Below are 26,278 nucleotides of genomic sequence, written 5' to 3'. Positions count from 1 at the left end.
ACCTTTAAAGCAGTGAGTGACATCTCTACAGTTCCTTTCTAGGGGAGGGTGACTTTCCTATGAGTAGGGAGAAGTACAATAGCTCATGTGTCACAAGCCTTCCCTTCTTTAAGGAGCTTTTCGAGGTCCTTGTTGAGTTCCAACCTTGGCGGAAGGGTGGGAGAATATTAATCCCCTTTGTCAGATGAAGAAACTGAGGCCCTGAAGGGACAATTAACTTCACCCCGCACCCAGTTGACAAAGTAGTAGTGGAGACCTGGAAGCAAGTTTGAGTCCCCATAAAATGATAAAAGGGCCCAAGGGAAAGAAAGAGGGGGAGTAAGGGGCTGGTTTTTGTAATACAACAGCTCAGGGACACAGCTCAGGGACACAGGCCCAGGAAAGCAGGAATGAGGAAGCTCAATCTTACTGCAGGAGGCTTAATTGAGGGAGTCGGGGGAGGCAGCATAGTAGAGCCTCCAGGTTCTCATCACTCAGGACATCACAGGACAATCTGTAAAACAAAGCATCACAGTCAGGTGGGAAAAGCAGGGAGGCTGGCCTCACAGCCAGAGCCTTCTGCAGATAAGACCTAACCAATGTTGCCCCAAACATTCCTCCCAACACTGGTCCTGCGGGCTGGAAGAAAAGGAAGATCTTGCAGGTTTTGTAAAATGCGGTGTTAAACCAAATTAGTTTTCTTGGCTGCATGACTTTTCTGAACTTTTTTTTTTTTTGTAGAGACAGAGTCTCACTTTATGGCCCTCGGTAGAGTGCCGTGGCCTCACACAGCTCACAGTAACCTCCAACTCCTGGGCGATTCTCTTGCCTCAGCCTCCCGAGTAGCTGGGACTACAGGCGCCCGCCACAACGCCTGGCTGTTTTTTGGTTGCAGTTTGGCCGGGGCCGGGTTTGAACCCGCCACCTTGGGCATATGGGGCCGGCGCCTTACCGACTGAGCCACAGGCGCCGCCCGACTTTTCTGAACTTTTAATACACTGCTGTGCACTGTGCCTTTCCAAGGGGTTATGGTTGATTTTTTTCCTGAACCAGATGGACTAGCAGGATTATTATTTGAGGGCCATGAAGGTTAATGTTCTGAGGAACATGTTTGTTAAGAAGGCTCAGCGCCCATAGCTCAGTGAGTGGGGCACGGTGGCTCACTGTATGTCAGCCTGGGTGACAGAGAAAGACCCTGTCTTGAAACAAAAAAAGAGAGAAAGAGACAAAGAGAAAGGAAAGGGAAGGAAGGGGAAGGAAAGGAAGGGAAGTTAGCTTTACGTATACTGAAATAACCACAGGGAATGCTTCAAAATAACTGGTGTGTGTGTATGCTGGGGCCATGAGGTGAAAACTGTTGAGGAAGGCGGAGGTAGCTATGGGTCTGTCACACTTGTTTCTCTGCTCCCCTATGTGCTTAGAAGTCTCCATAAGAACAGTGTTTTTATAAATTAAAAAGTAACTCTACAGTAGGAGAGATCTGGTAGATGCTACTCTGATCAGGTAATCAAGGTCAACATCAGAGTGTTAAAAGTGACACTGACCCTGGAGATGATGTGACGAGAAGGGCATTCCCCTCCGTGGGGCTAGTCTCCCTAACCCATACTCCAGCTTGACCATGAGAAGAACACCAGACAAATCCTAATTGAGAGCATTTTATAAAATACCTGATCAGTACTGCTCAAAACTGTCAAGGACATGAAAAACATAGAAAGAATGAGAAACTGTCACAGATCAGTGGAGACTGAGGAACAGGATGACTAACTGCACTGTGGGGTCCTGAATGGGATTCTGGATCACCGAAAAGGCATTACTGGACAAGCTGGGGAAATCCAAAATCATAGCTCACTGCAGTCTTGAACTCCTGGGCTCAAGCCGTCTTTCTACCTAAGCTTCCAGAAGAGCTGGGATCACAGGTACATGCCACCAAATCCAGCTACAAGATTGTGACCAATGTACTGTGGTAATGTAAGATGTTAATAACAGGGGAAACTGGGTGAGGAAACTCTCTAAACTATCTGCAGTTTTCCATCAAGTCTAAAACCATTCTAAAATCCTTTACTAAAAAATGAATCCTTTACTAAAATCCTTTACTAAAAAATGAATCTTTTACTAAAAAATCAATATGTCTCTCTTTTTTTTTTTCTGGATTCATAGGTCACGATACTGTGGGAAAGCCTGATGTACAGTTATGAGACGAAAGCTAGTTTCATAGATCTTGCATGGTAAGATCCCATGTCTGCCAAATAGTGTCAAAGTCCAGGGGTTAAAGCTATTTGGCTGAAGTCACCCAGACAACGGGTGGCTGATTCCAAGACCAGGCTCTGGTCACAGATGCAGGGGCTCAGCGGGTAGAGGAGGTACCCTGAGGACAAGCTCCAGCCTCTGACACAGGCCTGACTGAATGCCTGGGTCAGGGCTCCCTGACCTGAGTGGATGGGGCAGGTGGAAATGTCCCCAGGCCCAGCACAGCACCTCGCAGAGGGAGGGGTGAGGCTGGGGCTGCTGGGAGATAATCCCCCTTTTACTGATAGGTCAAGGAACTCCCATGGGATACAGGGTCTGCTAGGGAAGGGACTGGGAAGGACTCATCTGGCCTCTAACCGAGAAGCCCCCTCCCTCCTAGGTCACTGGACGGATGCCCACCTTGTGCCCTCTGGGGCAGTGTTGTTTTACTTACTGGACTTCCAGTGGCCCTGGGCACTCCTTCAGAGTCTCACAGAGGCAGGTGAGGCTTAGGGGGTCCAGCTCACACTCCCTGAGGCTGAAAAAGGACAATGGGCAGGGCAGGGGATCAGAGAGGACCCCAGGCTCCTGCCCAGCCCAGGGGCTCTCTCCTCCCAACAGCCCTCACTCTACGTGATGGGATGCAAGCTCCTTCTCCTGCAGGGCACTCTCTCCTCTCTCAATCTCCCCAACAGCCCCTGTCTCCCAGTCCCTGACAGCAACAGTAAAGGACCCTGCGTACCCAGTGACTTTCCAAGTCCTTTCTGCCACTCCTTCCTGGCCACCATCCTTACTTGTTACATCCACTCTCGCCTCCCTGCAACTCCTCTCCACCCTGAAAGTGCCTCATCTGTTAATCCTGGGAATTGGTCAGGCCTCTTCACCACTTAAAACATTCTGTGGCTCCCTATTACCCTTAGGCTAAAAGCAAAATGTCTTTCCTACAGCCTTATTCCCCTCCCCTCTCCCCATCTGTGCTCCTCTTCTGGGTCACTGTTGAGGCCTCAGCTTTAGCGATCTCCCTCTCTTAGGTGAGAAAATCAGGGCCAGGAGAAGGGACAGCAACAGTAAAGGACCCCAACAGTAAAGGCAGCACATTTGGGGAGAGAGGCCAGCCCCTTCCTTTTCGGAAAATGTGTATCCCTCACAGCAAATGGCACCCCCAGGCACCCTCTGATCTGTTTGCTTCAGAGAAATGTGTGGACTCTTGTCTCTAAGGAGAATGTTCACCCTAAGGGGCCAGCAGCCCCCCACCTGCTGCCAGCCCTCACACTAACCCTTTTTCTTTTCCCCTTTTCTTAAACTCTCTTCTTTCTATCCCAATCCAGAGCCCCAGACTCTCAGGCTCTGCTTTCTCCCTGACCCCTCGCCCCCTGTTGTGGTTACCCCCCCTGAACAAGAAGTAGGTGAGACAGTACCTAAAGCTCCTGGGCAGGCAGTGGGGACTGAACCCCAAGAACTCAGCTCCAGCTGGCAACTCTGGCAAAAATCCACCAGCCGGAATATTCCTAGGAGTGGGGAAACCATTTTGAAAGGAAAGTTTAAAGTATTGACACTGGACTCCTAGGAGGGGGTCCTCAAGACAATCAAGTCACCAGGCCCTAGTCAAGCCCCTCCTTTTACAGATGGGGAACCTGAGGCCCAGGGAAGGAGGTCAGGGCTGGAAGGGATCCGAGACAATCAAGACACTAGATCCTAGTTCAGCCCCTCATTGTTCAGATGGGGAAACCAAGGCCCAGAGAAGGGAAACCAGAGTGGGAAAAGCCAACAGCTTATACCTATTCAGGAGGGCAGGCCTGATCAGGTAAGGGAACCAGGGCAGAGCCCCTCCCCCATCTGACCACCAACTTGGCATTCACATGACTTCTGCCTTCCTGGACCCTAGTTCTTTTGGTTTCAAGAACTGAGAAAGTCCTCAGAAACAGCCTAGCCTGGCAAGCAAGACCACTAGCCTTGAGCCACCCTGGCTTCAGACAGCCCACCTGTCTGAAAAGCCCCCACTTTCCCCAGCACATTAGCCATGAATCCCCTCTGCCCAGTTCTCTGCCACCAATGTTCCCAACTGTGGCCAGGAGGCCCAGCCCCGCTAATGGGTAGCTGGGAACATCTGTGAATGGCTAAATTAACCAGTGTTTGCTTATTTACAAAGATGGGGAACTTCCCCTCCCCCCACCAGAGCACCAATAGTTCTTGGCTTCTCAAACGTGATACTCAGGGTATGAAAGTACAGCGACTCATAGGAAATCATGAGTCTGTAAAAGTCCATGGGAGGCAGAAACATGACTGCTTCCTTATCTGCTCCCATGAGGCAGCCCTCTGCTAGCACTTGCCCTGCTCTGGCATCTCCCGGTCATGCCCCTCACGCCCCACCCCGGTAGGCCGCATTCTTCCCAGGGACCAATAAGTCAGCTGATTTCAGACAATTCATATGGGGTGACAATGGTTACAGAAATGATTAATTCTAGGGTGCAAGACCTAGGTGGTTTACCCTAGGGCTAAAAGTGGTCAGCGTGGATCTGGGGTTGGGGGGCACCACAGCAAATGGAGGCCAGAGTGGAAGGGAGCCCACCCCAACAGAGTGCCCCCTCCTCACCTTCCTCTTCTGACACCTCTCAGGAAGATGTGCTGGCTCTCGAGGCTGGAAGTGGAGAGGAAGCAGCAGCCTGAGAAAGGGCAGAGGGCCCCCTTCCCAGGTGGCGGCAGAAGAGCAGACTGGCCAGGTCCAGGGGGCCCCCATGGTCTGCTTTCTCAGCAAACACAGTAATAAACAGACTAAGCAACAAGTGCATCTGTCAAGCCACACACGAAGCACACCATCATGTTATTTCATTCGATTCTCATGAGAAAGACTTGAGGTAAGGAATTATTATTTCCACTTGACAGATGAGGAAACCGAGGCATGGAGAGGCCCAGGGACATGCTCCAAGCTGGACAGCTGGTAAATAACCATGACTGGTCCATCTGCAATGGTACCTCTAATTCTTGGGGATGTTCAGGAATAGAGAAGGGAGGCAGGACCTCCACTGAAGCCATGGATACAGAGCCCTAGATGGCCTGGGGCCACCTGGTTAGATGGCACCTTTTCTTCTGTATTCTCATCAGCTCCAGTGGCCCCACAATTAAGGAAGGTCCCTATGCACTCATTGGCTACCAGGGAGCTCCCAGTTTTCTCAAAAGTCTCTGCAGACAATACAGAGAGTGAGGGAGAGTCGATGGTCTGTCCCATAATGAATTTGAAGAAATTTGAGCATCCTGGGGCCAAATTCATTCATTCATTCAGCAGATACCCATCACATGCTCACAGGACCTGGTACCACCCAAGGCCCCAAGGATAAATTTGACAAGTGAGGGGCCCAAGTGGGAGACAATGGCCTCGGGAATGTCGGGGTGGGACAGAGGTGGGGGCAGATGGGCACCCACCTGATGTCCAGGTGGAACAGCCACTGCAGAGTGGAGAAGCATTGGGCTAGACTGAGCACAGCGTCCAGGGTGAAGCCGTTCTCACTGAGGCTGGAGAGCACAGGAGCAACACGATGGAGGTCACCCAGACTCAACACATCCTCTTGTAGTCAGAGCATGGGGTGGAGGAGGGTTGTCCCTGATTCCAGACACTGAACCCCAGCTCCCCTTTCACCTCCTCCTTGTACAAATGAGGAAATGGAGGCCCACAGAGAGGCAAGGCCTTGGCCAAGGTTACAAGACATGTTGGTGACAAAGCTGAGAACTCAGTGTTTCCCTTGGACTGTCACGGGTCTGAGGAGAGCTTTCCAGCTAAAGCTGGGCCTCCATTCCTGTTCTCTACCTGGTAAAGGAGAGGTGGTCCCAAGCACAAAATGAAAATATGTGGCCTCTTGTTCAGAAAGCAGGAAAAAAGATGCTCTTTTCTTTCATGGTCCCCCTGTCAACTGGTTAGTGTTTTTTGCCATTTAATAGCCCACTCCTCTGGCATGGGCACAGCCTCATAAGCACCGAGTCATCCAGGCATCTGTATGCATATATATATATATATATATATTTTTTTTTTTTTTTGAGACAGAGTCTCACTATGTTGCCCTTGGTAGAGTGCCGTGATGTCACAGCTCAAAGCAACTTCAAACTCTTGGGCTCAAGCGATTCTCTTATCTCAGCCTCCCAAGTAGGACTACAGGCACCCGCCACAATGCCCGGCTATTTTTTTGTTACAGTTATCAATGTTGTTTAGCTGGCCCAGGCCGGGTTCGAACCCGGCAGCCTGGGTGTATGTGGCCGGCGCCATAACTGCTGTGCTACAGGCACCGAGCCCAGGCACCTGTATTATTAAGAGGTCACATGGGTATGTGCCTGAAAGCTCCTATCAGCATGTGATTCGCCTGCAGTGACAAGGCCGTCCTCCCTTCCCAGGTGCAGGCCTGAATGGGAACAGAGGCAATTTCCCTTCCTTGCCAGCATCCCAAAGAAAGAATGACTGACCGGAGGGACCCTCAGGCCACAGCATTCATTCTGGAGGTTGTAACCATAAGCAGTGGCCACATTTGTAGTTTATGGGTTTACTGACTGGGAACCAGGGCAGTTGCCCATGGTCACATAGCAGAGCAGGTGGCAGAGCTAGCCTAGAACACAGGCCCCTGTGTATGACCTCTCCCCAGGCTCCTCTAGCTTGGCAGAAGGAGGGGCTGGGTGAACCAGGAGCATCAGGGCCAGTTAGAGAGCTTTGGCATGTTGTAGGCAGAGTCTGGGACTTCCTGGCCTCCCCCACATACCCTCTCTCCACCAGGTGCTCCCTCAGGCAGCCCTGGGCACTCTGCTAGAGTGTCTTCTTGGGCACAAACCTTTCCTGCCTATGCTGTCCTAACCCTATCAAATAACCCCTCCCTGTACCCCAGGGCTAGCATGGCTCCCAGCTTCCGCCCACCCACCCTGCTGCTAGCCATTACTCAGTAATTCCTTCACCTGCCCCAGGTGGAGAGCCACAGGAGACAGGTTGGAGAAGTGAAACCCTAAATCAGAAGCTGCATTACAGAGTCATAGACACAGATCTCTATTTGAGTAAGAATCACAGTATTAGCTGTGATTGGATAAGAATCACAGTATTAGCTAGCCTTTGTGGAGCATGACCATGGGTCAGGGGTGATTTATATGCATTTCCTGATTTAATCTTTACAATAACCCCAGGATGGAGGGTGATGGAGCACAGGACACTCCCCACCCCTTCAGAGGTGTTGTCTAACTGGCTACTCACTTTAAGGACTGCAGAGCACCCAGCTTTGGGAGCAGCTGGGCCAACAGGGCAGCACCTTCGTCCCCTAGAGCATTGCCTGAGAAGCTGGGGGTCGGGGGAGAGAGAGAAAACATTAGTGGAAGTGGGAGTGGGTGGGCAGTAGCGCTATCCCCCTCCACTCCTGCCATGTGACTTCCTGAAACTGGGCACACAGCCCTGGGCTTGCTAGGGACTCCCCCAGGTTCTGATTCTAAAGTTCACGGGCCCCTGGGGAACCAGAAGTGGCCTTCTGATGGTGTCGAATGTGAGGAACCTGTAGTTTGGAAGACAGGGCCCTGTGCTGCAACTTTTACTAGATTCTCTAAGGCTCTGGTCCCCAACCACTGGGCTGTGGACTGGCGCGAGTCTGGTGCCTGTTAGGAACAGGGCAAAGCTTCATCTGTATTTACAGCCACTCTGCATCACTTTCCGCCTGAGCTCTGCCTCCTGTTTCATCAGTGGCAGTATTAGACTCTCAGAGGAGCGCGAACCCTCCTGTGAACCGCACACAGGAGGGATCTAGGTTGCACGCCCCTTATGGGGATCTAACGCCTGATGATCTGAGGTGGAGCTGGGGCAGTGATGCTGGTGCTGGGGAGCGGCTGTCAATACAGATTATCAGTAGCAGAGAGGGCTGACTGCACAGAGACCACAGTAAATCAATTGCTTGCAGACTCATATCTAACCAACCGCCCATTTATCTTCCATGAAACTGGTCCCTGGTGCCAAAAATGTTTGGGACCTTTTCCCTAAGGCAGTGGTTCTCAACCTTCCTAACGCCGTGGCCCTTTAATACAGTTCCTGTGGGTCGCGACCCACAGGTTGAGAACTGCTGCCCTAAGGGGTTCCTGATTTCAGCAGAGAAAGAATGGCTGGTGTACATCTTAAAAAGTAAAACTAAACCCCAACACACGTACACCAGCTAACTCTAATGGCCCCACACCCTTGCCTTCCAATAAGCAAACTACTCACTCGAGGTGGAGGTGATGAAGGTGACCAAGGTGGCAGCTTCTTCCTAGCACCTTGCAGAGCTGCTGTAGGTGCTTGGCTTGGAAGCCACAATGCGTCAGCCTGCAGAGGGGCAAAACCACAGCCCTGCAGCTCTTGCCACACCCTGAGACATAGGCAGAGAGCAAAGCTTGCAAGAGAGGGACTAGGGGGACACATTTGCACCCAGACAGGCAGAGACAAAGAGGGACCAAAATGCACCACACCCACAGGACGTCAGACATGGGGCAGAGAAGAGGAAGGGAGAGAAACCAAGACAGGGAGATGCAGAGCTGAGAGAGGGCAAACATGAGTCAGAGGAACACACAACAAGAGTGAGGGTATAGAGCAGTGGTTCTCAGCCTTCCTAATGCCGAGCCTTTAATACAGTTCCTGTGGGTCGCGACCCACAGGTTGAGAACCGCTTGTGTAGAAGAAGAATAGCTATGGGAGAGACAAGGATTGAGAGAGAGAATAGCAGATTCAGATAGACTCGGAACAAGAGAAAAGGCAAGAAGCGTATTGGTGGGAGCCCTCCAGGGGCTGAGCGGAGCCCCCAGGCCTAGTCTCAAGGTTCAGGAGAGAAGGGGTCAGTGTTCCCCATCCTCTCTGTCCAGAGTTCCCATGACCCTCAGCTGTTGAGTGTCAGGGGAGCTAAGGGGAGTGGGGTCCCCTGGGCTGTGGAGGTGATTGAGATGGGTTAGGCAGGGGAGCTAGGGATAGGGAAGCCAGGCCTCTACCCCTGGACACTTCAGGTCATAGTGTCCCCCAGGGAGTGCATGGGGCCTGGGGACAGGTTTGGGGGACAGGTCTGAGCAGAGGAAGGGAAGGGGCTGGAATGCCACCCGGGGTCTGTAAAATATTACTGTACCTGATCCTTTGGGAGCCTGGGGGCAGCTCAGAGGGCATCTGGGACATGAGGCTGTCAAGAAATGCAGCCCTAAAAGGACAAACGCCAAGGCCAGGCTGAGCAGTCGCCTGTTCACTGTCCTGCGGGGAGCAGGCTGTGGGTGGCAGGGCCCCCAAAGCCTGGGAAATGCTCAGAGACCCCCAACCACTTCTCCTCCTTTAACAACATTCTTTCCACCTGCCCCAAGTCACATAGCCCATGCATACTTTCCTTGTGATCGGCAAGTACAGTTTTTCCTTTTTAAGGCTGATCTCTACCCCCTGTGTTAAGATATGTATAAATAAAGCTGTTTCCACAGTTCAGCTGCATCAGTCCTCCCGATGCCATCCTCTCTCGTCTCCCTGTCTTTCTTGGCTTTATTTCTTCATTTCCCATCATTTCCAGTCAGATTAACTCTCCCTCCTTGCACCAGGTCAGGAGACTGTCCCCAAAGTCCATCGTCAACCTCACTTTCTCCCATTCAATCACTATACTCTGCAAGGAGTCAGACCCTGGTCACAATTTGGCTTCTCCACTTCCTGGTTCTGTGGCCCTGGACAAATCACTTAACCTCTCACTGGAGAATGCATGTGAATTGCATTGATCTTAGTCAGGGGCTTGGTGCTTACACAGTAAGTGCTCAGTTAACCTGGGCTGCCATTATCATTAAGTTTTCCATCCTCTTCCTCCTCAATGCTTCAAAGAAGTCAGTCCCAACTCTAAACGAGTCTTTAAGGGTTCTTACCCCACAGAACAGATTGTGGAGGGACTCTGAGTTGCAAAGAGCTGGGTCTTCGCCCATGTGCTGGGTTGGGACAAAGGCACCCTGGAGGAGGCAAACACCCCCTAAAAACATCCTTATGCTACAGGGAGCCAGAAGTTCTAACCAAGATCAGAGCTACAGGCTAGAAAGTCATCTGAATTCAGGCTGGAGGGCTTCAGTCTCCAAAACATCACTCTTTGGCCAGCCCACACCTCCCCAGTGTGCCATCTACATCCCACATCTCCAGGCTCTAAGTTCCATGAAAAACGGAGACATTCTGTCTTTTGACTCTTCCCCATCCAGGGTGCATACTCGGCCAAGCCTGCTCACTTCCCACTCTTCCGTGAATTCGTCCAGGTCTCCCTGGCAGTTGGCTGGCACTGCCCAGCTGTGGAGACCAGAGAGGGGCTGGCCCTGACCCCAGTGAAGCTGGGATGAGACTGGGGCCTACCTCTTCTGGGGTTCCTCCTGCTCCTCCAGGTCTTGGGCAAACATGAGGACCACGGCTTTGTGCAGCAGGCTGCAGAGAGAAGGGAGAAGGGAAGAAGTGAGAGGCTGCTGTGTCCCTGCTGCTCTTTGACATTTTTTAACCTTGGCCTCTCAGGTGCCACTCCCTTGTCTCCAGCTGCAGCCACTTCCTCTGACTTGCCTCTGACTTCCTCTGAGTTTTTGAGGCCCGAAATCTTTCTATCGCAGAGATTTCTTTCTTTCTTTCTTTTTTTTTTCTGTGAGAGAGTCTCACTTTGTCGCCCTAGTGCCATAGTGTGCCATAGTGTCACAACTCACAGCAACCTCAAACTCCTTGGGATCAAATGATCCTCTTGCTTCAGCCTCCTAAGTAGCTGGAACTACTGGCTCCTACCCCAATGCCGTGGCTAGTTTTTAGAGACAGGGTTTCACTCTTGCTCAGACTGGTCTCCAACTCCTGAGCTCAAGCAATCCACCCACCTCAGCCTCCCAGAGCATTAGGATTATAGGCGTGGACCACCGTGCCTGGTTTACTGAGAGATTTCTTAAACTTGTCTATTACCTATACAGCCTTCCTTTCCTGGGCAAGCCCTTGAAAGAAAACTGAAATTCTGTGCCCCTCTCTCTTTTGGCCCTCGGCTGAAACCCTCCTCCTTTGGCTAATCTGTATCCCTGGCACGTGGTGCCCTCCAATTGAGGGTGGTATTCCTTCTGTGTGGGGCACACACCTAGATTACCACTGTTAACCTGGGTTCTTCGAACCTGTTGTTTTCTGATGCAGTAATTTTTTTCTTTGTAAAACAAGATTAAGGCCAAGTGCGGTAGCTCTCACCTGCAATCCTAACACTCTGGGAGGTTGAGGCAGGTGGATTGCTTGAGCTCAGGAGTTTGAGGTTTCTGTGAGCTACAATGATGCACGTTAGCCATTCTTTCTACTTTTGAACATTTTGAAAGGCTTTACGGTAAAGAAGATGAATTAAAATTTTATGTTTACTTCCAAAACCACATACATCTTTCCTTATTAAAACTGTATCTCTATCATCCTATGAATTAGCATGTAAAGTGAACCAAGGTCCCCTAATCTATCCTCTCCTCCCTTTAATGGTGTTTTTGTTGTTGTTGTTTGTTTTGTTACTGTTTTGAGGCAGAGTCTCACTCAGTTGCCCTATGAGTAACACCATGGGTAGAGTGCTGTGGTATCATAGCTCACAGCAACCTCAAACTCTTAGGCTTGAACAATCCTCTTGAGATTGTCGAGGTGATCTTGATACAGAGCCTGGTACAGTCAGTGCTTGAGACTTGAGACTCAAGAGTGCAAGATCTTGAGACTACAGGTGCCTGCCACTACGCCCAGCTTGTTTTTCTACTTTTAGTAGAAATAGGGTCTCTCTTGCTCAGGCTGGTCCTTAACTCCTGAGCTCAGGAGATCCATCTGCCTCAGCCTCTCAGAGTGCTAGGATTATAGATGTGAGCCATTGCGCCCGGCCTCTTCAATGGTGTTTACAGCAAGGACCACCTGGTTCACTTGAGAGCCAAGAGTGAGGCTTCCCTCCAAGCGGGAACTGTGCTGGCCTTAATTAGCATCCGTCCTCAGCTCCCCACTCTGGACAGTGAGACTTACAGGAACAGGGTTGGTCCCTGTCTTAGGTCAGGTCTCCTAAGTGGCAAAGCTTGGGCCTGTGAGTGGGGCAGGGCTCATGTGTCATTTGGTCACTTGTGCACATCATGAGCTAAAGGACAATTCTCAGGAGAGACAGGTAAGGGACTGAGGGATGCTGAACAAGGCAGGTCCTTAGCCGGACCCAATGGGGAGCTCTAGAGCATGAAGGGCACCTTAGTTTGTCCCCCCCATACCCCTGGCCAAGTTAAGGGCACTGGAAAGTTGTAGCCTCTGTCTCTGTCACTGGCGACTCTTGGTTGAGGGGATGAGGTGGGGTTTCACCTCCTGGCAATCTCTGGCTCCCATCAGCCAAGGACAGTTCTCCAGAGAAGGTATAAGCTGTGAGCAGCCAATGCTTACAGCAGCTGGGGACAGCTCTCTCGGGATCTGGACAGGGCACCAGCAGCACCTTCTACTGGTCCCAAGGGCCTAGGGCAGGAGAGAATTCCAAGGGTTTTGCAGAGCATGCTCTAGAGGGGGAGTGGGTACCTCCTGGGGGTGCTCACCTGATGTGCAGCTCTTTCAAGGTCCGGCACATGCTCACAGCACTTAGCACATGGTACAGCCCGTCCACAGAGAGCCCGTTGTCACTGAGGCTGTGAAGAGGAGGAGAAGACAGCTGTCAGCAAGTGGCTGTGATCCCCAGCCTCAGACAGCTCCAGTGTCCTCCTCGTGGTTCAGCAGCTTGCTGGCTGTCACCCCTGGGATGTCCTGAGTTCCTAACTGGGGTCTCTCAAAGGATTCTGGCCCTTTGGGTGATGAATGACCTGCTGCCTCACTCAGAGAACAAAGTCTCCAGCTTGAGTGGCAAGAACTGATGCAGTGACATCAGCTCATAGAGCCTCAGTTTCTTCTGTGGAATAATATTTAAGCACTGACTGTACCAGGCTCTGAACCAAGGGCTTTGTACATATGTGGTTTCATGTGATCTCATTTTGAAAGGGGGAAAACTGAGGCCCAGAGACATCCACTTACTTTCCAAGGGTCACAAAGCTCCTAAGTAATAGAGCCAGGTTTTAAAGCCAAAGCCCCAAACCACTTCCAACAAACCTCAACATTCCCCTTCCCCAACCCACATGATCCTAGGATTCCCCCAACCCCCACAACCCCAGGCACGTGGTACCACAGCACCCCCACAGCCTAGTGCCCTTACTTTCCATCTCGCCACCCCAATGCTGCCCCCCACCCAAACACATCACTTCCTACTCCGGTGCCCTAGCACCCGTGCACCCAGTGTTGCTCCAATGCAGCACCCACACCTGTCCACTCTAGAGCTGCGGCAAGGATGAACTGGAATGCAAGCCAGTGGTGCACAGTGATCAAGCTTTGCACACATAAGCTGACTGTGGGCATGGGACTGGGCTGGCAGGGAGCACCTGGGGTCTCTGGGGTTCTCTTTGTTACCCAGGGGTGGGGTGGGCAACTCACTCCAGCTTCCTGGTGATGCACAGCTGGAGGGTAGCTTCTGCCATCCGTCGACAGCCTTCATCTTCCAGCTGGTTCCCTGAGAGGCTGAGACAGAGAGGCTTGATGCCCTGGACTGCCAGGCTGGAGTCTCTCTTTGACTCCAGCACCCATGCAGTCCTCCCAGCACCCACGCAGTCCTTTGTGACTTTAGTCAAAGCGTCACTCCACTCAATGGACTGTAGTAATTACTAAAATCAACACACTGCCTACTACATGCCTGGCAACGTCCTTGGTGCTTCTACGGTGATTGGTGTATTTCATCCCCAAAAGGGAACCAGCGCTTCTGAACTGGAGATTGAGCAGGAGTGTGGGACAGATGGGGCTTGGGAGGGTGGGGTCAGGATTCTGCACTGTCCAGGATTTGGGGATCTGGGCTTTACCCTGTGCAGGGGGAAGGAGTGCAGGTGCAGCTTCCGTGAAATGCACATCACTCTGCCAGGTACAGGTGTCAGGGTGACAGCAGGGAAACCAGCAAGGAGACCAAAGAGGTCATCGGGAGGGGATGAGGGTGGTGTGGACAAGGGAGGCGATGAAAAGGATGGTTTGACAGCTACTTAGGAGGTAAGCTGACCCAGGGTGGACTGGTTATGAGGGGAAGGAAAGGGAGCTGTGTGGTGTCTGGTGTGTGTAACCACATAGGCAATATGGTTATTTCTGCTGGTGACAGAGCTGAGGGCAGGGCAGGCTCAGTGCTGGCAAGGTGGGCAGAAGTATTTGAGCTTCATAAAAACCACCTTCTAATCCTGTCCTGGTTCTCTCTCCCTTGGTCAAGATTAAGGATCAAGAGTTGATCACCAAGGCAGCCCTCAGGCCATCCACCTCACCCTGGGTGGAGCCACTCACCTCGAAACCCATCAGCGCATTCCTGCATTCCCCCTGCAGGCCCACTGGGAGATTTCCTGGAGCGATCCCTTCTAGTGACATGGCAGGAACTCTACCAATCCCCAAACCCTGTTCTCACAGGCTCTTCCAAGAGCTGGATATTATGGGAATTTCTCCAGCTGAAACAGAGGAGAGCATCCCACTCTCCTCTGGGAGAAAGATAGAAGGTGGGGGGACTCTGAGGGGTTGTGGCTTCGAAAACAGACCCAGATGTGTTCTTACTCCAGACCTCAATGACAGAGGTGGCAGTGTGTTAAGGGTGAGGCTGGGAGCCAGACTGTCTGGGGCTTGAACGCTGGTCTAGACCTTTCCCACCTGTATGGCCTAGAGAACATTTACCTTTCTGTGGTTTAATTTCCTGCTCTATAAAATTCAGATAACAACCGTACTTAGATCAGCATATGGGGATTAAATGAGAGGATGTACACAAAAGCCCCTCACCAGCACCCAACACAGGACCAGTGCTAAATAGTGGCCACTGTTAGGATTATTTGATTTCCCCACATTCTTCATGGGGCAGCATGCCCCTCCCCCACACCACCCACCCAAAGGTGAGGGAGGCCCTGCCCACTCTGCCCCTCCTGGCTCCTGCCCCAGGACTTCCCGTGATACTCACTCTACTTCCTCCAGGCGGGGGCCTTCCTGGAGCAGGCCTATGAGAGCCTTCACATCATGGACCCGGAGTTGACACTTCTGCATTCTGTAGAGGGGAGGATAGAGGAGCTTAGGTCTAATCCTGGCCACACCTCTTAATAGCTGGGCGATCTTGGGCAAGGCACTTAACCTGCCTGAGACTCAGTTTTCTCTTCTACCAAATGGGAATAATAATATGTACTTCACAGAGATTCTGAGAGGATTACAATAAGGTAATGGATATAAAACATTTAGCATTAGGCCCAGCACATATATAGCAAGGGTCCATTCAATTGTTGCTATTGTTGTTATGACAGATGATTCTTACCCGAATCAGGGTGAGTTATTCCTAGCCCTTCCTTGCCCTTCGTCTGCTTTTCCCTTTGTCTTCCCTGTCTCTGCCATCCTTTCCCCAGGACTTCCCTTATTTCATATCCTTTTTCTTCAGACAGCAGATCCCTCTGAGTTACCTGAGTGTTAGAATTCTGCTCTGAGCCCCTTTCTTCCAGCTGCCATTTTCCTGTAGGTCCGGAGTTCTGTCAAGAACAGATCAAGCATTGGCCTGGGCTCAGGAGTCCAGAGCCTGATGGACCAAGCCTGTTTTCTTGGCTTCTGTGGGCTAAAGAGTCTCTAGCACAACTCGCAGTGAATCAGTAACAGATGATTGCTCGAAGACACTCAGGTACTATTCAGAAAAGCAGCAGGAGCAAAAAGGGTTGAGGTCAAGTGGAGCCTTTATTCAAATTCTGGCTCTGCCATGTGTAGCTGTGTGGCCTTAGGCAGGTCATTTCACTCAGCTGAGCCTCCATCTTCTGTGCTCTAAAACGGGATGACCACCCCTAACACACTACCGGAAGGATTGAGTGAGATGATGTGTGTTTGAGTGCACAGCTCAGGTCCCAAACTGAAGCTTAGTAAACAGAGGCTGCTATCATCTATGATGTGATGGTCTCCATGAGTAGATGTGGCATCTGTGGTTCAGAAGGCAGGGGGCATGTGCTGTATGTAAGTGGGTCCAGGCTGTGGGAAAACAGCACTTCTCAACTCTCTTCCAATGGGTCAGGGGAGGGACAGAGGATTCAGGGAAGCTACTGTGTTATGAACCTAGGCTTCTAGATTTGGGTTAACAGAACTTTCTTCCATGATAGAAATGTTCTGCATCTGTGCCATCCACTGTCGAAGCCACTAGCCACCATGGCTTTTGAATACTTCAAGTGTGGTTAAAGTGGCCGATAAACTGAAATTTCATTTTACATCATTTTAATTAATTAAAATTTAAATAGCCACATGGGGCTAAGTGACTCATATTGGGCATCACAGCTCTAGACAGCTGGAGAAGAAAGGACATTGGTCCTTATGGGTGAGGAAATTGAGGAGCAGAGCAGGGACAGTGAATGCTCGAGCACAGAGATTACCTGTCTCTGAGTCTCAGCCAGGGAGGAGTGTGGGGGAGTACAGCTGGAATGTTCTTTCAGGGAAAACGGCTTCCCTTTCTTCACACATGCAAACCTGACCCAGCTGGAATCCATGCACAGCTGGGATAGCCAGCATTGCAGTGCTGACTGCACGTTTTAAACATTTTAAATGTATTCATTCTTTCAGTTCTCAGAACAACCCTAAGATGCAGGTACCATAGTAGCTCTCCCCCTTTTCCTTCAGTTGTAGGAGTTTTTCTCCTAAGTGTTGCCAGTCTAATGGTATCTTTATGTACTCCCCAAGTGTCTGGCTCACTCCAAGACTTCTGAGGAATGTCCCTCCCACAGGAGCCAGATGGGTCCAGACATGCTAGAGGAAGTTAAAATCCTTTGCAAACTCTGAGCAGTAATTCATTCCTCAGAGCTATAGTAGCAGCATCCCAGCTCTTCCTGGCTCTCTTAGCCACTCTTCCCCTCAAATGCCCGAGTCCAGGTCACTTCTCACAATGGGCCAAGACCCACCGCTTTCAGGCTTCTTACCTTGATAGCTCTGCAGTTGTCTCTGCAGGTGGGGAAAGTAGAAAGATGAGATCTGCCTCCCTGCGGGGTCAGATACCAAACCATGAAACTCACGGACTGGAAACCAACACCCCACCCCCACCTGCACACCATTTCCTGCCCCAAACACCCAGAGAAAGCTGATTTTATGATTGACAGAGAACCATAAGAGCACTGGCAAAAGTGCTCCAAATCAGGCATGTAAATTCCTGACTATGTCATTGCTTGATGATTCTTGACACAGTGTTTTAAAAAGTCAGGAAAACAATTTGTCTCACAGTTGTGAGTGAAACAGACTCGGGCATTCACATGTAGATCAGTCTTTCAGACTAGGGGGTCTTCTTTTCCTGATCCCTAATTTCCCCTCCCTTTCTCAAGGCCCCAAAGACCAAGATCCCATTCCTTCTGCTCACCTGACCTGCAGCATCCTGACGGTAGGGCATGTAAGCGCCACTTGTGCCAAGCAGAGTAGTGTTGACACTGAGATGTCATTGCCGCTCAGGCTGCATGATGGTGACAAAGGTGTCAGGAGTGAATTGTCCATTCTGTGAGCCCCAGACCTTTCTTGCCTTGCAAGGGAGGAGGGTGATTTGGGCAGGGAGAGGGGCTGGGCTGCAAAGTGAGTGGAAATACCACTTACTCAAGCCTCTGGAGCCGTGGCAAGCAAGGGAGAAGCTCTATGATTTTCAGTATCTCCTGGTCCTTGAGCTGGTTGTCCTGAAAACTGCAAGGAAACCAAGGCCCAGTCCCTCGGCTCTGGGGCGGATAATTGGAAGCCCCAGTGGACAAGTGACAGGACAGCCACTCTTGTGTGAGAGACATAATACAGGGGCCCAGAAAGAGCTGGTGACCTTCTCCCTGGCACTCAGAGGCAGGAGGAAAGACCCTCTGCTGGCTGCACATCTGTCCCCATTCATCCCCTATGGGAGAGTTTCTGTCTGGTGGCCAAATGGATCTAGACGACAGACTGACGTCCTCATGAGGTGGAATGATGAGACCCAGCACCCTCTTCCCAGAGTTTATGTCTAGCAATTGCCTATGCCCAAGTTCATCAAAGCCTCTTGGCCCCCAGGTGATGAGCTACCAGAGAGCTGCTCCCGGCCTCAGCTCTGGCCCTGACTCAACCCAGACCCTTAGGCCAAGCACATGTTTCTCTGACTCTACTTTCACCACCTATCAGATGGAGTTCACAACTCAGCCTTGCTAGGGTTCCTAGCTGTGGGAACAGATAAATGAGGTGATTGACAGCAGTGGTGAGCAACAGTAGAAAAGATAAAAGTCACTCTCCATAATTAGGGAAAAAAAGCATCAAGTTCAATATTTCTAGACCTTTGTCCTGACTAGAGTGATCACTGTACAAAGATGCCCAGCTGAGGGGATGACAGGGACTGTGGTCCAACTTATGGTCCACTTGACAAGGGTTGCAACCTAATGCCAGGTTGCATCTGTCTGGGCAAAGGGGTGCCTTTTCTAAATCTCATAAAGGTGCTTTTTAAACTAGAAGTCCTGCCAGTGAGTTGCTGAGGTGGGCCCTTGGCTCCACCCCTCCCCACGTACTGAGTCCCTGATGCAGGGAGGGAGTATATTTGTGCATGAGCTTAGTTAGTGTGCAGACATGTCTAGGTGTGCACATGTGTCTAAGTGTGCATGTGTGTGTCATGCAAGTGTGCACACCTATGAATGAGCATGTATGGGGGTATATGCTTGTGTAGGTATGTGCGTACTTCTGTGCAAGTATACACAAGTGTGCACAAACATGGAGAGGTGTGTATGCTTCATGAAATTATGTGTTGCCACAGTGTTTGACCCCTGCCTACACACTGTTCTCTCTTCTCCCAAAGTCGCAGAAAGAAAACAATGAGCCTCAGAACCCAAGCTCCTCTAAGATGGCCCAAAATAATAGAAGAGAAAATCTCTGCTCTGTCATCTTTGGGGGCCTTGTGTTTGGATTCAGCCCCACCTAGTTCTTGAACTGATGCCTCCCCTCTCTGGTTTCACTGAAAATCTGTTGGTCAGACTCTGATGATAGATGCAGGACCCAGTCCAGCCCCAAAGGAGCCCTGGGACTTGAGTAGTTACTACTCTCCCCAGCCAGTGATCCCTCCTGGAGATCACTCACCTGACCTCTTCCAGCTGTGGACAAGAAGGCAAAGCTTTCACCAGATGTTTGATGCCTAGGGCAGTGATCTTACTTCCTGTTAACCTGCAGGGTAAGCAAAGATGGTGGGAAAAATGGGGATGGGGCAGGGAGTAGGCTGGGGATCTGCCCTGTGTAGGACTGGGGGAGGGGAGAAGAGTGCCAGGCATCACCCAGTGAAGAACATTTTCAGTTCCAAGCCCCGCTCACCCCAGCTTCCGCAGCCTCCCCATTGTTGGCAAGCTCCTGGATAGGGCTTCTGCAAAGGCATCCCCACATTTCCTGCTCTTGAAGCTGCCATGGGAAGAAGGAAAGTGGCACAGGATCAGTGTTGCAAGGGTTTAGAGGTCATCACCACCCCCTTCTGACAGATGGGGCCTGTTATAGTAGGAGTAGCAGTAACAGATACATATGACAGAGACTGCTAATTGTCCACCAAAATCTATTCTCCACTCCATCTATAGCAGCAGAGCTATAACTGGGAATGTGGTTTCCCATCCAGAGATGACATTTCCCAGCCTCCCTTGCAGCTTAGTGTGGTCATGTGACTATCTTCTCACCAATGGAATGTTCGTGAAAGGGATGCGTTCTGGTTCTAGGACTGAACCATTAACACATTGGCATGTCTCCTCCAGGCTTCTCTCCATTCCCTAAGCCAGAGCCCACACATTATGTCTATGACCCAGCTCTGACTGTGCAGATGGAATATCCAAGGTCGTGGAGCAAAAATGGAGGAAACCTGGGTCCCTGCATGACCACATGGAGCAGAGCCATTCCACCAACCCAGACTACTTACCTCTGACTCATCCATGAGAGAGAAATAAAGTTCTGCATTACTTAGTCTACTGTAGCTGGGGAGGCTTCTTTGTTATTGCAGCATAGCCTTATCTCTAGCTAATACACAGAGCCTTTGCTCTGTGCCAAGAATTTTTCATGCATTATCTCATCTCCATCTCACAACAGTCCTATGAGTGAGTTGTTAATTATAACAAATCCATTGAGAGGCTGAGGCAAGAGAATTGCTTGAGCCTAAGAGTCTGAGGTTGCTGTGAGCTATGATGGCATAGCACTCTACTGAGGGTGACAAAGTGAGACTCTGTCTCAAAAGAAAAAAAAAAGAGAGAAAACTCTGGCCAAGAGAGGTTTCATGACCCGCTTAAAGTCAAACACCCTTTAGCAGCACAGCCTGGATCTGAGGCTCCAGCCTATGATTGACAGAGAGACTGAGAGTCCAGAAACCAGATAGAAAGATTCCACAGGACTTCTGTCGAGGCAGGGAGCTTCTGCACTCATATCACAGGCTCAGGGGCAGTCAAGACCATTCTGTTCTGATAGTCAAGATTTGTATCCAGTCTCCTTGGTACTCTCCCCAAAGTCCAGTCCCCTCCCTTGTCCTCCCCTATCCTTACTCACCTGAGATTCTCTATGGGCCCACAGCCAACCAGAGCCTCAGGGCAGTGGGGCTCTAGGGGGCAGCCCTCGAAATCCAGGTGGATGGGGGCCTCCCTGTGCTCCAGGATGTTGGTCAGGCTGGTCAGGTCGGCACAGGTCAATGGGAAGTTGTGGAAGGGCAGTTGAAAGTGGAAGCTTTGGGCAGTGAGACTGGCCAGCTCAGGCTCCTGTGTCTCATCCACACAGCGACACAGCTCTATGACCTTGGGTCCTGTGAGCTTTCGAGTGGCCAGCTTCCTCAACACCTGCAGGATGGCAGCCTGCTTGGCACCCACCCAGGCCTCATTGTGCCCTGCCAGTTGGCTGAGGAAGGGGCGGCAGGCACAGGATGCCAGGCCCGCCAGGAAGGTGGGGAGGTAGTCTGAGAGGAGGCCCAGTCTGGCTTTGGTCCTCAGCACCCAGTAGGAATTCAGAGTGACATGGTGAATGAGTGTGTCATTGTCCACCTTGGGACTGGCCATCAGGTACAGGGCAGCGAGAAATTCCTGCAGGCTGAGGTGAGTGAAAGCATAGCCTTTCTGCTGGCACCCAGGGCCTGTGCAGACACAGAAGGAGGTGAGCAGGCCGTGGGCAGCCCCAAAGTCCATCATGGATGGAGGGATGTCTTCTGCATAGAAGATAACCTTCCCAGTCTCCAGGCCCCTCAGAGCCACCTCCCCCAGGCCCAGCAGGGAGGTGGCAGGGAGGCACCCATGGGGGCTGAGTGCAAACATCATCTGCATGTAGAGCTGAGTCATGGTGGGCAGAAGGGTCACACATTGGCCTGGAGCACTGCCAGGGAGCAGATGGCTGAGGCAGAGGCAGGCGATTTGGCACAATGCAGGTACTGCACACATGCTCCAGAGACGTCCATTTGCCTGCAGCTCTGCCAAGACCTCCTCCTGGGATGGCTGGGCACTAAAGAAGTGGCTCACATACTCTTGCACTCGCGGCCTGTCAAAGCCCCACATCTGGACCATGGCTGCTTCTGCGGGCAGGCAGGCAGGCAGCTTCCCTGGACGGGAGGTGACCATCACCCAGCAACCAGGCAGGAGAGTCCCACAGCAGAGATCAGAGAAGAGGGCGAAGGCTGGGCCTCGGCCCCCAGGGCCCCGGGTCTCCCTGCTGGAGCAGGGGTGGAGGGCCTCATCCAGCCCATCAAAGATGAGCAGAACTTTATCAGCATTCTCCTTTAGGTACTGGAAGACAGCATCGGAGCCAAACTCGGGGCTCAGGTACAGATCAAAAAGGAGTTGGGGCAGTGTCAGGACACTTGTGATCAGGTTGAGCTGGCGGAATTCAAAAAGGAACAGGGCCTGGAAGTGGTCTAGCTGGCCATCAGCCCACTTCTGGCAGAGCCGGTGCGCCAGCATGGTCTTGCCCATGCCGGCCTTCCCCAAAAGCACTGTCACCTTTGACCCCCTTCTGGCCCTGGGATTGAAGAGGTCCCAGATGCTCTCATCAGCGCCATCTTCTACCTTGATGTCTCTCAAAACAGCACTCTTCTGAGTGTCTAAAGGCATTGTGGCTCGGGTCCACTGCAGGATTGGGGGGACGTAGGCCTGGTTGGAGGCAAGGGGCTTCCCTGACCCAGGGACTCTGTCACCATAACGCTGTTGGGTAGAGGTCTTCAGAAGCTGCAAGTACTTCTTGGCCAACTCTGCGGGGGGCAGGGAGATGGCATGAGGGTGGGAGCCCCTGGCCCTCTGCCATGTCCCCCCACTCCCTTACTGGGCTGTTGGGAACCTCTAGCCCTAGCTAAATATGCATGGAGGTTGGGGGTGGTTGCCAAGAGCACAACAGGGGATTCTGTGCCACCCAGATTCCCAGAAGCAATTGGTTCTGCAGAAGCACAGGCTCCGGCAGTCACTTAGGCAGGGAGGGTGGATGGAGAAGTGCAGGCCGTGGCTCTACTCCTTTCGCAACAGTATACATGGTGTAAGGTTTTCAGCAACACAGGAGGAGGGAAACGGGGCACTTCTTTTGCAACATCTTGTTGGAACAGCCTCTTCTTGTGATAGCTGAGTCCCCTGTGTCCCTCCCTAATATTTCAGTTTTGCAATGTAATGCCCAGGCTAACAGTCTAGGGCCCTGGGCGCTGACCAATCAGAACTGTGGGAGCTGGGTCCTACAGTGCCAGGTCACTGGGAGATCTCAAGTGGGCCAGAGGAAAGACTGAGGCCACTGTTAAGGGAGACTGGAGAGGGTGGCTGGGTAGGGGTTTATTTTGTATCAATGTGTATCCTCTGGTTATGCCCATGGTTGGCAGTGGCGGGGATGGGGAGTATTCCAGGTAGTTGGACAACCAGCCAAAAACAAGAAATAGTTTGGAAAAATGGTCAAGAAATAGAGAATTTCTCTTTCCTCTCCAGCCCCTACCCCCCCACCATGGCCAGTCTTTTGTAGTCCCATCATCCCCAAGGCCTCTGCATCACTCCCTATCCCTGTTCACACCCCAAACTGGTCATGTTGATCACCTCAACCCTGAAGACATAGGGTATCCCTGGAAGTGCCTGTTGGGGTACTGCAGGATCCTTAGCAGAGACATCTTTGGAGAACTCCTTTGCAGCCTGATGGGGGATACCCTTTCCTACCAGCCCAGCCCTCTCTTGCCTGCTGGAACCTCCCATCCTTCTCTCCAGGAAGCTTGGAAGAGGAGAGTTACTGGGACCCTTGAGGCTTGTTGGCAGGGGACAGGTCCAGAGTCTGAGTCCTGGCTGTAAGGCACCCCCGTCTCCAAAGTTCAGCTACCCACCTAGCTGCTGCTTCCTGCACTGCTTCCGGCGAGGTGAGGACCCACAGCTCTGATGAGGGCGCTTGACACCTGAAAGAGCAAAGGCAGCGGTGGGGTGGGGGAGCTGGGGACCAGGCCTGAGGCGGGACCCAGCATTTTTGGGGACCTCCATTCCAGAAGCAGGTGGCAGGCAGAGGCTGCACCAACACCAGCATGTTTGCAAAAGGCGCTTCTAAGCCCCAGTAAGAGGGCTGGAGGCTCTGGGTCTGGGGGTCTCTCAGTCCAAGATGCAGGGAGCAGGGTCCACAGTCAGCAGCCCCAGCAGCACTGAGTGGCCGGCTCTCCATCAGGGGAGGTCTGAGCTCTGTGGAGGCTACCCCGGCCATAAAAGTGAAACTTGCAGTGGGCTTGGCCAGGCCTGCGACCTCCTTCCCTGTATTACCATATTTTCTTGCCCTAATTTCTTATCACTCACATTTCCTCCCTTCTCTTAATGGTTTCATGAGTCTTGTCTCACTGCATGGATTCCAAGAGTCACTTTAATGCCATTCTGGAAGAGTTTGAGAAAGGAAGAAGGAAAACAAGAAGGAAGGGGGAAAAGAAAAGATGTGAGGAGGAAAGGAAAGGGGACTCAAGGAAGAACTTCAAGAAGTGAAGGAGGGTGGCGCCTGTGGCTCAGTGGGTAGGGCGCCCGTGGGTTCAAACCTGGCCCTGGCCAAACTGCAAGAACAACAACAACAAAAAAAAAATAGCCGGGCGTTGTGGCGGGCGCCTGTAGTCTCAGCTACTCGGGAGGCTGAGGCAAGAGAATCGCCTAAGCCCAGGAGTTGGAGGTTGCTGTGAGCTGTGATGGCACAGCACTCTACCCAGGGCGACAAAGTGAGACTCTGTCTTTAAAAAAAAAAAAAAAAAGAAGTGAAGGAAGACATTCCTATTGCCAGGCACTGGTGACCAGTCAGAATACTCCCTGGAACAGTGTCCAGGGCTTCTGGACCTTCTAGGTATTGACTTATCAGTTGCTGAGTCACAGAGAGGTTTAGGGGTCCCCAAGAGGAACTAGAACCCATTTGAGAGTATTTTAATATTTAGACAAATCCTCTACTAACAAGGGACTCACTGGCCAAGTATCAGTCAGACCTGGTCACAGCCTTGAGAAAATTATGCAAGCTCAGTGACAAGGGCCAGCATGGACCAGGGACTTGGACAAACAGTATTGATTTGTTGGAGAGCTGGAATTACAGGGTGGCTGTTGTCTGTTAACATTACTGTATGCACAGCAATAATTTTAAAAAGTTGTTACTTCTACAGAAATAAAGGTTCTGAGACTAGAGTATGACCCAGGAATCAGTAGGTGGCCATCATTGATCACTGACCCCTTTGAGCTCCTTGGGTGTAGACCAGCCGTTGTGGGTGACCCTGAGGTATGCAAATGGAGAACAGGTGGTTAGGGCTTCCTGGTGAACCTGACTCTGTCGGGGCTGACCGATGAGGCCCTGAGCCTTGGGGATAGGAAAGTGAGAACAGGCTTCCTGAGGGACTCCAGATAAGACCTTGAGATCCCACAACAGGCCAGATTGAAGCCTCAGAAGTCACAGAATGGGAGGAGGTGAGGCTGGGAGACACAGTGAGGGGCATGGCACCCATGTGCACGAATGGGGACAGATGAGCAGGATGGTTTAAAGGGAAATGGTTGTGACCGGCCACCACCAGCCTCCTCCAGCTTGGAGGTGGGGACTTAGCAGTGCTTACCACCCCCTTCCTGCTCCCCAGCCCCAGGCCTTACCAGGATGGAGCCAAGATCCAGGTTGGCTTTCTTCATCAGCCCCCAGCTGGCTGGGGAACCCTGCAAAAGAGAGGAGCATATAAATGTCATGGGGATGCAGTGGGGTGCTTGGGGACCCACTGTGGCCTGCTCTCTGGCTCAGGCTCGTCCCATAGGGTGGGCACCCAGCAAAGGAGAAATAAAATTAAGTTATCTGTTGCAGGGGAAACCTGTCTTGAAGACACTGGTGGGTAGAAACATGTATGTATACGCCTGTGCATGTGTGCGTGTATGTGTGCATGTGTGTGTGTGCATGTGTGTGTGTGTGCCCAGCCCCCTGCGTTTCCCATACGCTGCCATGTGGTAGAGTTCCTGAGTGAGTTCCCACTTTCTCTCCAAGGAGAATGGTCCCCCTCACTGTTCTTTGACTCCCTTCAGTACAGTGAATAAACAGAATGCCCAGGGAGTTCAAAAGGCTTAAATTTGCCTGTCTATTCGTAGAGGTCAGAAATCTTTCCTGTGATAACTGGGGAGAAACTATTACCAAAACAAAACAAAACAAACAAAAAAACCCCCAAAAACAACCTTGTTGGGGCTGGTCTCAGTGGCTCATGCTTGAAATCCTAGCACTCTAGGAGGCTGAGGCAAGTGAACTGCCTGAGCTTAGGAGTTTGAGACCAGCCTCAGCAAGAGCAAGACCCCAACTCTACTAAATATAGAAAAACTTGGCTCGACGCCTGTGGGTTAAGCGGCTAAGGCGCCAGCCACATACACCTGAGCTGGCAGGTTCGAATCCAGTCCGGACCTGCCAAACAACAATGACAGCTGCAACCAAAAAATAGCCGGGTGTTGTGGCAGGCGCCTGTAATCCCAGCTACTTGCGAGGCGAACGCAGGAGAATCGCTTGAACCCAGGAGTTGAAGGTTGCTGTGAACTGTGATGCCACAGTACTCCACCCAGGGCGATAGCTTTAGGCTCTATCTCAAAAAAAAAAAAAGAACTTGGCTTGCCACCTATAGCACAGTGGTGAAGGCACCAGCCACATACATTG

At 51.5% G+C, this 26,278-nt stretch overlaps 1 protein-coding gene across 4 annotated transcripts in view; it reads right to left on the bottom strand.

The window, feature by feature from the left end:
* Positions 1 to 26,278, bottom strand: part of NLRC5 (NLR family CARD domain containing 5) — a 90,363-nt gene that overhangs the window by 27,814 nt on the left and 36,271 nt on the right. For all 4 annotated transcript variants that reach the window (XM_053602355.1, XM_053602381.1, XM_053602363.1 and 1 more), the window contains exons 4-24: positions 25,249 to 25,308; positions 23,487 to 23,555; positions 20,714 to 22,391; positions 19,511 to 19,594; positions 19,283 to 19,366; positions 17,804 to 17,887; positions 17,577 to 17,666; positions 17,146 to 17,205; positions 15,661 to 15,726; positions 15,174 to 15,257; positions 13,637 to 13,720; positions 12,715 to 12,804; positions 10,532 to 10,600; positions 9,300 to 9,368; positions 8,414 to 8,512; positions 7,424 to 7,507; positions 5,626 to 5,715; positions 4,799 to 4,843; positions 3,624 to 3,713; positions 2,660 to 2,743; positions 410 to 493 (exon numbers count right to left, since the gene is read on the bottom strand). In XM_053602355.1, the coding sequence (XP_053458330.1) occupies positions 410 to 493; positions 2,660 to 2,743; positions 3,624 to 3,713; positions 4,799 to 4,843; positions 5,626 to 5,715; positions 7,424 to 7,507; positions 8,414 to 8,512; positions 9,300 to 9,368; positions 10,532 to 10,600; positions 12,715 to 12,804; positions 13,637 to 13,720; positions 15,174 to 15,257; positions 15,661 to 15,726; positions 17,146 to 17,205; positions 17,577 to 17,666; positions 17,804 to 17,887; positions 19,283 to 19,366; positions 19,511 to 19,594; positions 20,714 to 22,391; positions 23,487 to 23,555; positions 25,249 to 25,308 (3,247 nt within the window). The remainder of the gene's footprint in view (positions 1 to 409; positions 494 to 2,659; positions 2,744 to 3,623; positions 3,714 to 4,798; positions 4,844 to 5,625; positions 5,716 to 7,423; positions 7,508 to 8,413; positions 8,513 to 9,299; positions 9,369 to 10,531; positions 10,601 to 12,714; positions 12,805 to 13,636; positions 13,721 to 15,173; positions 15,258 to 15,660; positions 15,727 to 17,145; positions 17,206 to 17,576; positions 17,667 to 17,803; positions 17,888 to 19,282; positions 19,367 to 19,510; positions 19,595 to 20,713; positions 22,392 to 23,486; positions 23,556 to 25,248; positions 25,309 to 26,278) is intronic.

This window comes from Nycticebus coucang, chromosome 2, assembly GCF_027406575.1.
Source record: "Nycticebus coucang isolate mNycCou1 chromosome 2, mNycCou1.pri, whole genome shotgun sequence".
NCBI lineage: Eukaryota > Metazoa > Chordata > Mammalia > Primates > Lorisidae > Nycticebus > Nycticebus coucang.
Note: the sequence above shows the minus strand (reverse complement) of the source record. Positions and strands in the feature narration are given on the sequence as shown.